This window comes from Chiroxiphia lanceolata, chromosome 7 (assembly GCF_009829145.1).
Source record: "Chiroxiphia lanceolata isolate bChiLan1 chromosome 7, bChiLan1.pri, whole genome shotgun sequence".
Taxonomy (NCBI): domain Eukaryota; kingdom Metazoa; phylum Chordata; class Aves; order Passeriformes; family Pipridae; genus Chiroxiphia; species Chiroxiphia lanceolata.
This window is the reverse complement of record NC_045643.1, coordinates 263,347-275,647: the sequence shown is the minus strand read 5'-3', so window position 1 is coordinate 275,647 and position 12,301 is coordinate 263,347. Positions and strand designations below refer to the sequence as shown.

The window sequence follows — 12,301 nt, the reverse complement described above, 5'->3', positions numbered from 1 at the left end:
TGTGGATGTTCTTTTGGAGTTCTAAGGATTAAATGCAATGTTTTTGGCACTAGGTTCTGCAGACAGATACTGCTTCAAGGATTGCATAAAATGAATAAGTCTGCTGGAAATTCTTGGTGTGTTGTTAGTATAAACAATACTGATTTCTATCTTTTTAGGTCTTGCACTGCTTTTGTATACTTTTCACATTCTTTTCCCTCAATATCTGACTTTTTTTTTTTTTGGTCTATCTCTCTGATCTTATTTGGGACATCCCAAATACTGTATGGCTATAGCAAAAATACTTAATAGTGCCTCTCATCTGGCTAATATAACTACAGGTATAATTTGAGGTCTGCAGCTTTTTTTCCATTTCAGCTGAGAAGTTTTATGTTTTTGCAGTGTTAGTGGCAGAATTAATAAAGCAGTAGTAACAAGCAAATCCAAAATTTAATGCACCTTCAACAACGTTGATTTTGCCACTCTGAATCTTACTTTCATTCTCAGTGGTTTTATGTTGGGAATGCATCATAAAACAGGCAGAAAGTAGAAAGGCACTAAGCTGGCAATCCTGTTGGGAGCATGGCTTCTACCTTTCCTGTCTCTACTATTTTTACTGTGCAAGTTTAATGACGCATGTCCCGAATTTCCCCCAGGTAAGTGTGATGTGACCAGCCTTTGACTAAATCTCCCTGTGCTCCCTCCCCTGTGCCAAAACAGAGATGAGCCTGAGCTTCTCTTGGTTATTTCTGAAATGCTCAGCAAGGAAGAGCAAAGCATGAAGCCAAAATGCCAGATAAACTCTGACTGAAAGTCAGCTACTAAACTGCTAATGTTTTTAACTGGCTGTATGTTAAGTTTACATACAAAGAAGCAGATATGTGCAAGAGTAACTTTATGCATCTTTGTTGGACTTTGGTACCGCTTTTTGAGAGGTCATGCTCTGCTATGGTCTGACATATGTATTTTATATATTTGCCTGGAGAGTTTTTTTATTAGAAATCATTGACTGGGTCTGTAGTGCCAGCACCCAAGTGATCAAGTCCAGGGCTCTCTGTGTGTGTCTGTACAAATGGATTTGTGGGGTGAATCCTCTGTGCTCCCCTGCAGGGACTGAGTGAGTTTGCCTTGGTGCTGTTCTCTCCTGGGAGCTGGCTCTGGGGCAGCAGGTCCCAGTGGTGAGATCTTTGTGTGTTGTGTGTACAGGTGAAAAATGGCTGGATTTTCAGTGAACGCATCACAAACTCATTGAAAATGTTGTGTCAGAAGGAGAAATCCTCCCAAATCCTCCAAATAAAATAAGGATGCTTAAAAGAGCAAGGGTACACAAGGAGTGGCTGGGTATACCAGAACTCTCATTGCTAAATCAGGCTGATTTATGACATGTATGCTGTACCTCAGCCATGAGGGGTGATTTATAGAGTACAGGGGCCTGTCTGCAGCCTCCCTTATCAGGCTGCAGCTGGGATGGAACATCTGACAGTCAGCAAACCTGCCAGGTGCTTCTGCACCTGCAGAGAGGATGGGGAAGAGGCACACAGGGTCAATATCCTGCCTAAATATTACATGTGCTTAGTTCTGCCAACTGGAATTAACCTGCCTGGAGTGGATGGAGACTGGTCCTGGTGGTGTGTCATTGAAGAATGGGGATTTTAATTTGTTTGTGTTGCTGCAGGTGAGGAAAACCAAGTTTGATAGCAAACCTACTGCAAACAGGGTGTCTCTTTACCTGTCAGGAGTTAGATCTCTCTCCATCTCAGGTATCTTCTTCTTTGCAGATGCCTTACCTGCCTGAGGACCACAAAACCAGGCAGGAATTAGTGATTATTAGCACTGATAGATATATTTGAATGTACTGGAGCAAAGTGAGGGCCAGAACAGACAGTGTTTATGTCTGAATGTGGCCCTTGTTACTGAGGGAACCCCAAGGGAAAAAATCATATCCTTAAACAGCATTCCCACTCCTTCCAGTGGAGACAACAGAGGAAAGAATCCCAGGGCCATTTTACTCCGAGGAAAAAGAAGACTTCTCTCCTTCCTTTTGATCGGATATTAGGCAAATTTTCTTTTACTGGCGCAGGTTGCTCAGGGCAGGGGTGGAGCCCCCATCCTTGGAGGGATTTAAAAGCCATGTGGATGTGGCACGTGGGGACATGGGTTAATGGTGGCCTTGGCAGTGCTGGGTTAAGGGTTGGACTCCATGAGCTGGGAAGGCTTTTCCAACCATAATGATTCTGTGATTCTTATTCTCTGATTCTTTGAGGAGCACAGCTCTGTGGGTGAGGGGGTATGGCCTTTACCCAAGAAGGAAGCAGGAAGGAACAGGGTGTGGGGTCCAAGTAGCTGCTCCAGAGACTGTTTATGTCTCTCTTTATATTGAAGTGAAACATATAAGCAGCTCCCCTAGGGGGAAAACCTCCTGAGACTCTGGCTCCCCTCCCAACCATTAGACATCCTCCTGCCTTCTCTTTCCTAATGCCTCAGGGAAGAAGCTTCAAGAGGTCAGAAAAAACACAACCTGCTCTTTTCATATTTTCACCACCCTTTCACTATGGAAAGTTTTTGACTTGTGTGACTGATTTCTTTACATGTTGCAAAAAAAACCTCATGGAAAGCATAAATAAGAGAGCTGTGACTCAAGACTGTCAAGCCCCCCCATTAATTACGGCTCACAAGCCATAAATATAGTTAGGGATAATTAGTAGTGGAGAGGGCATCGTTAATCCATGTTAGTGCCCACCACTGCTGCCTGTGCTTCGGTTCTGTGCAGCACTTCAGAACTCTTTCAGTGGAACTACTTATGCAGCACCATTTGTGCAGCAGGGGATTTCTTCAACAACTTAAATTTAAGCACATGCTTAAATGCTTAGTTGAACAAGACAGCTTATTCTTTCCAAAAGTTTATGTTCTCTTTCCTGGGAATACACTCGTTTACTTTATTTTTTTTTATGACAGTGAATACTTCTGCAGAGCCCTGGAGGCTGCCTTGTTGAGTTAAAAAATCCTACCCAATTATCTGGAAAATGCTGGGGTTTTTTTTCCAGAATGGATCAGCAGTCTTCAGAAATAGATCAATTTTAAGTTTTCAAGGATAGACACAGTGTAAATAACCTGTGGTTCAGTCACCTGTTACCGTTTATGATGCCACAAAGACAATCCAGATGGAAATGTAACCTAAGCCCAGTGCTGTGTGGGTCAGCTAACTGGGAAAAGGGGGAGTTTTCAAGTTTTGGGTTAGAATAATGCAAACAACTCTGTATTTGCAGAGCTATGCTGTGGGTTTTTTTATATAAATGAGTTTGGCAGCAAATACTCATCAGAATGTACCAGTGAGATTTTGTTTTAAAGAAAAGGAATGGGAAGAAGAATGCATGTGCCAGCTGTTTTAACAACTGAGGAGATATTGAGACTCACTGGTTTATTTTTGCTGTTCCTCCAGTTTTGTCTCTTTAACCTTTCTTTCAGCAAACCAGAAATTACATATCCTGGGGTCTGACTAGGAAGAAAAGCTTGTTTCTACCTATGTTAAGATGCTAAGCATATGTTGAATTTATTGGCCAACTGGTATTGTCCTCAAGGCAGCTTCACCAGTGAAGTAACTCAAGAGCAAAACAGAAATGAACTGTGCAGGGGGAAAATGTGTTTTCCTAATTAACATCAGCATTTGTGGGAAATCTGGCAAAGGCTGAGATGTGATAAGGGGGAATATGAATTGTAGACAATGGCTTGGCTCCAAAATGTCTTCTTGGGAATGGCTTTTATTTAGAAAATGATAATGTTTAATGAATGTGAACATGCTCGCCCTTTACAATGGAAATCTTGTTTCTCTGTCTGAAATGTCAGTCCAGCTCCTGTGTAGCCACCCTTTGACTCTTATTTTCTGCTTTGATGACTCCCGTGGAGTGAACTGCATTAGGTGGGAGCTGGCAGGTGACAGGACGGTCCCCGAGCTCAGTGTGGTGTCTTGTCTTGCTGTGTGGGCTCATGAAAATATTTTGAGTAGCTCAGAGATTGTTATGAGCGAACCAGACCTGATTTCAGAGCAGAGTGTCTGCTTCTGGAATGGCACCAGAAGGGAAAGGATATCCCAGTTGTCTCACTGAAGGAAACTGTCCCATGATGATCTGCAGGATCTGTGATCACACAAGTCCTGCTGCCATCAGCTGCCCACAGCTGCTGCTACTGAGGATCAGAAAGTCATAGAATGGCCTGGTTTGAAAGGGACCTCAAAGCCCATCTTGTTCCACCCCCTGCCATGGGCAGGGACACCTTCCAGCAGCCCAGGTTGCTCCAAGCCCCGTCCAACCTGGCCTTGGACACTTCCAGGGATAGGGCAACCACAGCTTCTCTGGGCAACCTGTGCCAGGGCCTCCCCACCCTCCCAGGGAAGGACTTATTTACTAATACCTCATCTAACCCTGCTCTCAGTTTGAAGCCATTTCTCCCTTGTCCCTACATGCTCTTGTGAAAAGTCCCTGTGTTTCTTGTAGGCTCCCTCCTGGAAAAGTAACAAAAGGCAAGCGATCCTGTGATTTAAGAGAAATAAGCAGCAGTTTATGCAGTTTTTAGTGGATTCCTTGGATCACGTGTGATGCTTAGATGAGAGGTGGTGAGCAAGTGCAGACTTGCACTGTGCGTGGGTTGAGAAGTCTTTTCTGGCAGTGCTGAGATAAAACAAGCAACTTTGGACACTTGTGCTGAGAAAGTCCTTAGACAAAGATGTTCCCACTGTTTAAGAAGCTCTTGCTAAATGAGGGGCTGTGATATGAAATCCCTGTTGGATTTAGGAACAGCATCCAGAGGTTACAGCCCTCACAGCTGGCTGAGAACCCTGGGTGCTAATCTGAACCAGCTACAGAAAATCCAACAGGGTTTGGGAATCACAGTCCTCAAACCCAGCCTTTCCTCAGGTCTGACCAACCTCATTCTCCATGGCTTTGCTTTTATCAAGTCTTGAGACTGATATCAATATTTTTGTCATAGCCATTTGTGGTTTTCTTTGTTCCTGCCCAGCTTCATCACAAAGGGATCTCCAGAGCTGTGTTGAGAGGCCAGCAAGGCCTATTTCAGAAGCAACTTTACACACTTGGGTTCTCATATCTCCTCTTTCTGCCTTTTTTTTGGGTTTTTTTTTTTTTTTTTCTGAATTGGGGCCATGCCTTTGTGTATGTGTGGGTGTGTTCATTTCCAACACATTGCTTTACCTGCAGTTGGATTGGCAACAAATCCCTGGGGGAGCAGAGCAGGAAAACCACCAAAATGGACTTGATAAAAAGCACTTTGATAAGCTCTTAAATGTAACTTCCAGGTCAGCAAGTGCCATATTCCTCACCAGGAGGCAATCTCCCTTCAGTCTTTCCTCAGCCTGGCCTCACACACGTGCTTACAGTGCCAGTTTGGTGATCTGTGGCCAGGCAGGGGAAAAGCTGCCACTGGGCACAGTGAAGCAAAATGTAATTTACAGCAGAGCTGAACCACTTTTCTTTGGTTGTGCTGCATCCTCATCCCCTCTCCTGTGACAGTCATTGGATCAGGAGCTACCTGGAATAATCAGAGTCCAGCACAACGTGTCTCTTAATGAGGACTCTGTGCATACATATAACATACCCTGTGCATATATATAACATACCCTGTGCATATATAACATCCCCTGGGTGTGCTCTGCCCTGTCAGTGCTGGGCTGTAAGGGGGTACAGTCTGTGGGGTGGGATGCTCCCAGCATAGAAGAAGGCACAGGACCTGTGCCTCAAATGACAGCAGTCACATGCTTGTTGCATATTAGGTGCAATCTAATTACTTTTTGGTATTTCCAGACCAGCCTATTGGTCTGGAGACCCACTTGTCATGAGAGGAGCAATTTGCCTTTTCACCCAAGGTCACTCTTCCACAAAGGTGGCAAATGGGATTCTTATCTTCAGAGGCAATAAGAGCACTCTTGGTGTAGGGTTAAGTGTCAGCTTTTAGCAGTAAGTGGTATTTGAAGGTTTGGGAGTCAGGGATAAAGCTCAGCCTAGAAATTGCAGTGCCTGGAAATAAAGGAGTGGCCGTGGATATGCCTGGAGCTGGTAAATTCTGTTTATCTAAGAGCTGAGGTGTCTGAAACACTGACTGGAAGGGAGAAATTACCTTCCTTGTGCTTTCCCTTTAGAGTCCAATTCCAAAATGCCCTTGCTGAATTCCCACAAAAGAGACTCTCAAACGGGATTTCAAACTCAGGTTACCTCCTGAGGGTCAGGCAGATTATTTTTTAACGTGGACTTGATGGAAATTTTCCGAGTTGTAAGGTACTTATCCTAAGATGTTCTTGAAAAGGCAGAGGACATTCACCCCCATTCCCTGGCAAAAAAAGCCCTGGTTCTACTGTGGTGTCTCCCTGCAAAGAAAGTAGAAGAAATTCCTCCTTAAAACAGAGGGAATGGCCAAATGTGGCACCAGGAGTTTGGAATGACTGTCCTTAGACACAAAATTCCCCTTGTAAGAGTTCTCTTAGAGAAATTACCCTTTCAGTGCCCATTTCTCACTGACAGAGTGCAGAAGAAGGTCTGATTTCTCTGAAGAATGTTGAATTCTCCTGAGAATGCTTTTCTATGCAGAATATCCCCGTTTTGGGGGGGAGGGATATGTTCTACATCACAGTCCAGACGTGCTCATGGCTCCAAGAAAAATCCACTGTTATTTCATGTTGTGCATAACTGGGGGGGAGACATGTGGGACCTAAGATGTGGTGACACATGCCTTGAAAAACTGGAGATTTTTTGCTGAATAATAAATTAATAAACTGCTCCTTCTGTCCTTATTAGTCAGACCAGTTTTTCCTAAAGCGAGTCTGAGGTCTGTGTGCACAGGTTGGTTATGCAGTGGGTTGGTTTATGTCTGAGATATTCATGCAAATATAATTGGAAAAAGCCTTTGCCAATGCTGATTGTAGATTTCAAAGAGTTCTGCACAGGGAAGATGTGTTTTGACTAACAACTGGATCCTTCCTTCCGTTCCCCACCCTTCAAATAGGACTGTTTTGGTTTGGGTGGGGTTTTTTTAGATAAAATCTTGAAGGAATTTGTATTATCTAATTAGTACCTCTTCCTCCTTTTCCCCCCTTCATTCTCTCAGGTTGCTGGCACAACTTGGGAAAACAAAAGTTAAATAGTCTCCTTCCACTCTAATCTGTTCCAACAGTATATTGAAGGAAAAAAAGTCCAGCCCAACCCCTAATATAAAGCTCTATAATTGCAGTGTGATGTTTTAAACAGGGCACTGACCATCTCATCTAAATGTGTCTACCCATGACAACTTTGGGAAGATTGTTGCAATATTTTGTCTGTATATTTTAAGCCTCCCTATTTTTGAAACAGGTTTAGGAATTCAGTTGGGATTGGTTTTCAGAGTTGCTTGAGTCTTTTGTTTTTGGGTTGTCCCTGCACAATGTTTGTCAGATGAAAGAGTATTTTTAAAGATAATTTGAGCAGAAGTCGAGCACCGGCAAATATTTTCATGCTAAAAGGATTATAGAAATGAAATACAACAGGAGATTAGGGTTGGCTGTTTGCCCTGAGGATTTGAAGTGGATCTGCTGATTGAATGTGGGGTCTGTAAGCTTTGAGTTATTTTGCACTGACATGATCTGTAGTTGAAAAGCTTGGGTAAGGAATTCAGGGAACCACGAGCTGTGGAATTCTTCATGTGGTAATGCTGTGGAACTAGATGTGAACATGACATGTGCTGTGTTTTGGTAGGTTTAACCTATTTATGTACCTAAATAAACTTGGTTTAATTGCAAATTCCCAAACCCTTCAATTGCAAGTAGTAACATAATGTGTACCTGTGATCTATGTGGTGTGAGAGAGAAATGAAAGGTTACACCAGAACACTCAAAGGGATTTTTTTTTTTGTGGACAGTTTTGAAACACATTAACCAGTCCTTATTTAGGAGGAAAACAGTCAGCAACCAGAAAAGTTACTGGCCTGATCCATCCAGATCCATGTCTTCCTTGGAAAACTGTATTAATCTGAACGGGTCACCTTAAAGAGAGGGATTGCTTGGATTGTCCTGTTTGGCTGTATCAGGGGATTTCAAGAGGGTGAAAATCTGATCCATCTTGTAATGGTTTATCTCTGGAACAGTTCAACTTGTCCTAAGCAATATTTATAAAAGTTAAAGAATAAGAGCTAAAGGAGAAGGCCTTGAAAATAGGCAGAGGTGAATAGATTTTTAAATGTTTCTGACTTGAGATTCACTCAATGTTTAGGGTGGACAGTTAGATGTTGGTATCTAAGAGGATACCAACTGGACACCACTGTTCCTGGGCAGAGAACTGAGACTGACCCTAAATTCTCCTGACTTGCTGCTCTTACCTTTTCAGCTTTTCCACCTTTTTTCTGAGTGCTGACCTTCTCTCCATCCACATGCAGTTTGAGATTCCTCAGTTTCTCTTCCATCAAATCAGCAACCTGTCCAGACAAACACAGTTGAGCCTTCCTCAGTTCTCTGTTCTGCCATCTCACCTCAGACAAATGTTCAGCTGAACAAGTGTTAAAGCAAAGAACAGGTAGAAGGGACTCTGGAAGGAGGGAGGGTCTGTGCCAGGGCCAGTTCTTACAGCTGGAGAGAAATATGCCCAGGTAATGCACATGATTAGTGTCCTCTCCCCATTGTAAGCACACCTGCACTCTGATCTCTTCCTCCACTTCTTCACGCTTCCCTTCTTTGATCAGCTCTGGGTCGTGATCCTGGAGAAAATCCGATTCGTTGTCTCTGTTCTGCCAAAAGACTGTTATCCAAAAGAAAGAAAAAAGGGGAAAAAGTTACAGAAGCCATTGGTTTTTCCAACTGCTGCTGGAGGCAAAAAATGGGTAGTTGTAGGCAGCTTTTATGAAATTATTAGCTGTGTGAAAGTAGCGGGCTCAAGGGACCCATACCAAGTTCAGAGCCCTGTTGTGTGTGTCAGGATCTGTAAATCTTGAGGTTAAGGTTTTTTGGTTCTTTTTTTGCCTTTGGCTGCAAAATGTTATCAGATTTCAAGAGGATAATGGGATCCTGAGGTTGTCATTTGGGGGTTGTGAAGCTGAATGCCCAGAGTGGTGTTGATCTTCAAGTACAGTCTCAGCCAAACCATATCGTGCCCGAGGTTGGCTTTACTTTTCTGTGTTTAACAGCACAGTGCTTAAATCTTTGCCATGAAGGAGGCACAAAGATGACTCCTGCCTTGAGGAGTGTGCTCTCCATGAGTGTCTCTTGTCTGGTATGATGGGGAACTTCCCTGGGGACCAAAGGAAGGGGTTTAATTTAAACCACCAAGTTCCCTTGGTCTCCCCTCTGCTCAGTTAAAACTGCTGCAAACTTGTGAGTTGGTCTTTTGTAGCAATCCCCAGGAGGCTGAAATGTGGGCCAGGGGCACTGGAATTGGTGTAAAAACCTGCACTGAACACATGGAAATGGGGGAGAGGGAGGGAGGGGACAGTGAGTGTGACAGAGCAGTAACCTGGAGCTCACCCACAAGTGATGCACGGCCCCGCAGAGGTTTCACTTTGAGGAATTTTAAACTTGATGCAGTAATTGAGAGGCAGACTAAGTGACTTCCAAAAGGAGACAAGACCCACCCAATACAGCAGCTTTATTTTGAAGTGTTGTGCAAAGGATAAGTAACAAGGAGACCCAATACACAGTCAAAGCAAGCCTGTGCAAACTGGTGATCAAAAATCCTATTTATGATGAAGTGCCTAGTGATCCCAAGACGCAGCTCTTTAGTTTTGTTGAGGCAAACTGCAATTTACTCTTTAGAAAGAAAACTAAATGAAGTCTCATGAGGTCAGTGCCTATCTGAGTTCATATTAGCAAAGTAACTTTTTTAATGGAAACGATCTTTTTCCCTACACTTCTTGTGTTAATTTGAAGGAAGACAATTCCTGTCTTGCTTTTCAAACCCTGACAGTATCTTCCTAAATGACAGCTCCTCTTCAGCAGTATGTGCTAATTCAGTTTCCAGATGATTTAAAGTGGCAGCTTTCCTCTCTAAGACATGGGCTGCTCCATGAATCTGTTTTGTAGAAGATACTCTTCCCTGTACTCTCTGCCTTGGCCAAGGCACTGTAAATTCAGGAAGGTTTCACAGGAGATCATTTGAGTTTTAGCCAAGTTAATACAAGACTGGCTGCTATTTCCATCCCCTACAAGTTTTCAGAGCCCAATTATGTGCAGAGCATTTGTGGTTTTATACACAGGGAAAAGTTTTTGCAGGTGAGTGGTGGTAAATTCATAACTGAAAATGGTGGAGGTGGAGAAGGACATCTGGATATTTGAGTAATGAAAGAAACTCAGAAGTATAGACATTAATTCCTTTAAATTATTTGCGGGTCATCAGGTGGCGTGGCAGATGTCCTGTAATATTTCAGGAGGAAAAGCTGGTTTGCCTTAGTTAAAAGGTACCTCCTCCAGCTTGGAATTCTAGCCTTGGGGAAAGGGGATGTTGCATAAGGAGTTATGTGAATTTTTAAACACTATCTTGGCTGGGTCAACAGGTTGCAAGTGCTATGTTTTCACTGGACTAGTAGGATTTAGGTATTTATTTTTGATAGAGGGATCCATAGATTTTTATTCTATTTTTTCATAATTGTTTGTTGTCATTTTGTAAATTGATTAGTGGTTAATACCCACTGCAGGCAAACCAGTGAGAGTCCCCACAGACCTTACCTGGCAATACCAAGTGTTATATCAGCCATGAGGTTAGAGGTGCCTAATTTTAGTAAAAAGATCAATAACTCAAAGGTGTTACATGCTCTGTTATTCTTTTACAGATCAACAGAATGTTTCAAAGTTAATTTTAAAGGGAGGTCAGGAGGCTAAAGATGTTATGTTTTCACTGGCTGGTGTTTTGTTACAGGCAGGGTCACCCAGCTCCAGGAGCTATTTCTGTGTGTGTGTGTATGCAGTGCAATTTATGTCACCTTTTCTAAAATAGTGGATGCTTATTTTGGGGTTATTTTAGATGCATAACTAGCTCAGGGCTCAAAAGGAACCCCAGTCCACCAACATGACTCCCAACATCAGCATCTCAGCTCTGCAGAGAAGTGGGTAATTCCAATGCCTCTGAATTTCAGAGACTACCCTGTGACTAATAATTGCAATATATTTATTTAAAGCACGAAGCTTTTCTTCAGAGGGCTCATTTCAATCTCCTGGCAAAAGAGTTTGAAACTTCTGGTGCCCAGCTAAAAATGTGTAATACTGACACACCTTAAAGGCTGGGCCATGGAGTATTTGGGTAGAACTCAAAAATATTCTCTGCCATGCTGAACAAGTCATAAATATCAACTGGGCATCTGTAAAATGGGAAAAACAGCACGTTGCTGCCTCACAGCACAGGGCACTGCAAAAATAACCCCCAGTGCAGGAAGGTAATGGTTCAGACTGCTCACATTTGCTCCACACAGACTCTTGCTAGTCCACTGTGAAAGAAGTCACACAAAGTGGCTGTTTCCAACAATACTATGTAAAATAAGTGTTTTAGAGCTTGGCAAATGTAGTTTAGCAACTAGAAAAACTGCCAAATACCGTTCTAGAAGAATAAAAGCCTTCATGAATTCCAGAGAGGTTTAGGCAGCAGTTCTGGCTTGGTAAAGGAGGAAAAAACATGGAGTGAAAGCTTGTAACTGAAATGGTTACATTTTTGTGAAAACTAAACTGTATATATAAATATTTAAGTAACCTAAGCATAAAGTATCAGTTTCAGGGAGTGGGAAGACTTTCTTAATTGTAAATGTTGTGTGTGTGGGACAAAACAAAGATGTTTGTGGTTTGGTCAGCTATTGTTTAGTAAACTTTGGACACCCTTAGTAGGGACTTCAGTGATTCCACTGTAGGCAGCTGATACAAACCTTTCTTAAGCAAGCTCCCTTCAATTCTGTTTTCAAGGTTTATGCACTAATAAATCTGAACTTCTGTGCAAATGCTGGTAGTGACTTATTTCCCCATAGGAACAGAGAAAGTTCCCAGTGCAGAAAGACCAAGCTCAAACTTATTTTTTTCTGCATGACCCTGCTACTGAAATAAAAGCAGGCTGCAATTAAAAATAAGAGAAATTACACTGTTTTGGTCAGATGTTGTTGTAGGTTTGATTCTGGAGGCTGTGACCAAAGAACTTTACCGTAAACATGGGTAGATTAAAAGTAAAATACTTTTGAACACCCCAGGTAGTGTTGTGTTTGTGTCCTGCAATAAATAGCATTAAGTGCTTGTGAATGAGGCAGGGGATTGTGCTGCAAGGAGGAATTAACAGCTGTTTACTAAAAATAAGTGTGGTTTCCAATAGACTTGGTTCACTAGGAG

General features: G+C 42.6%; 1 protein-coding gene across 2 annotated transcripts in view; it reads right to left on the bottom strand.

The window, feature by feature from the left end:
• The window catches only part of IQCA1 (IQ motif containing with AAA domain 1), a 106,102-nt gene that overhangs the window by 27,713 nt on the left and 66,088 nt on the right, over positions 1-12,301 (bottom strand). For both annotated transcript variants that reach the window (XM_032693387.1, XM_032693389.1), the window contains 3 exons: positions 8,641-8,747; positions 8,332-8,427; positions 1,709-1,770 (listed from right to left, as the gene is read on the bottom strand). In XM_032693387.1, coding sequence (XP_032549278.1) covers positions 1,709-1,770; positions 8,332-8,427; positions 8,641-8,747 — 265 coding nt within the window. The remainder of the gene's footprint in view (positions 1-1,708; positions 1,771-8,331; positions 8,428-8,640; positions 8,748-12,301) is intronic.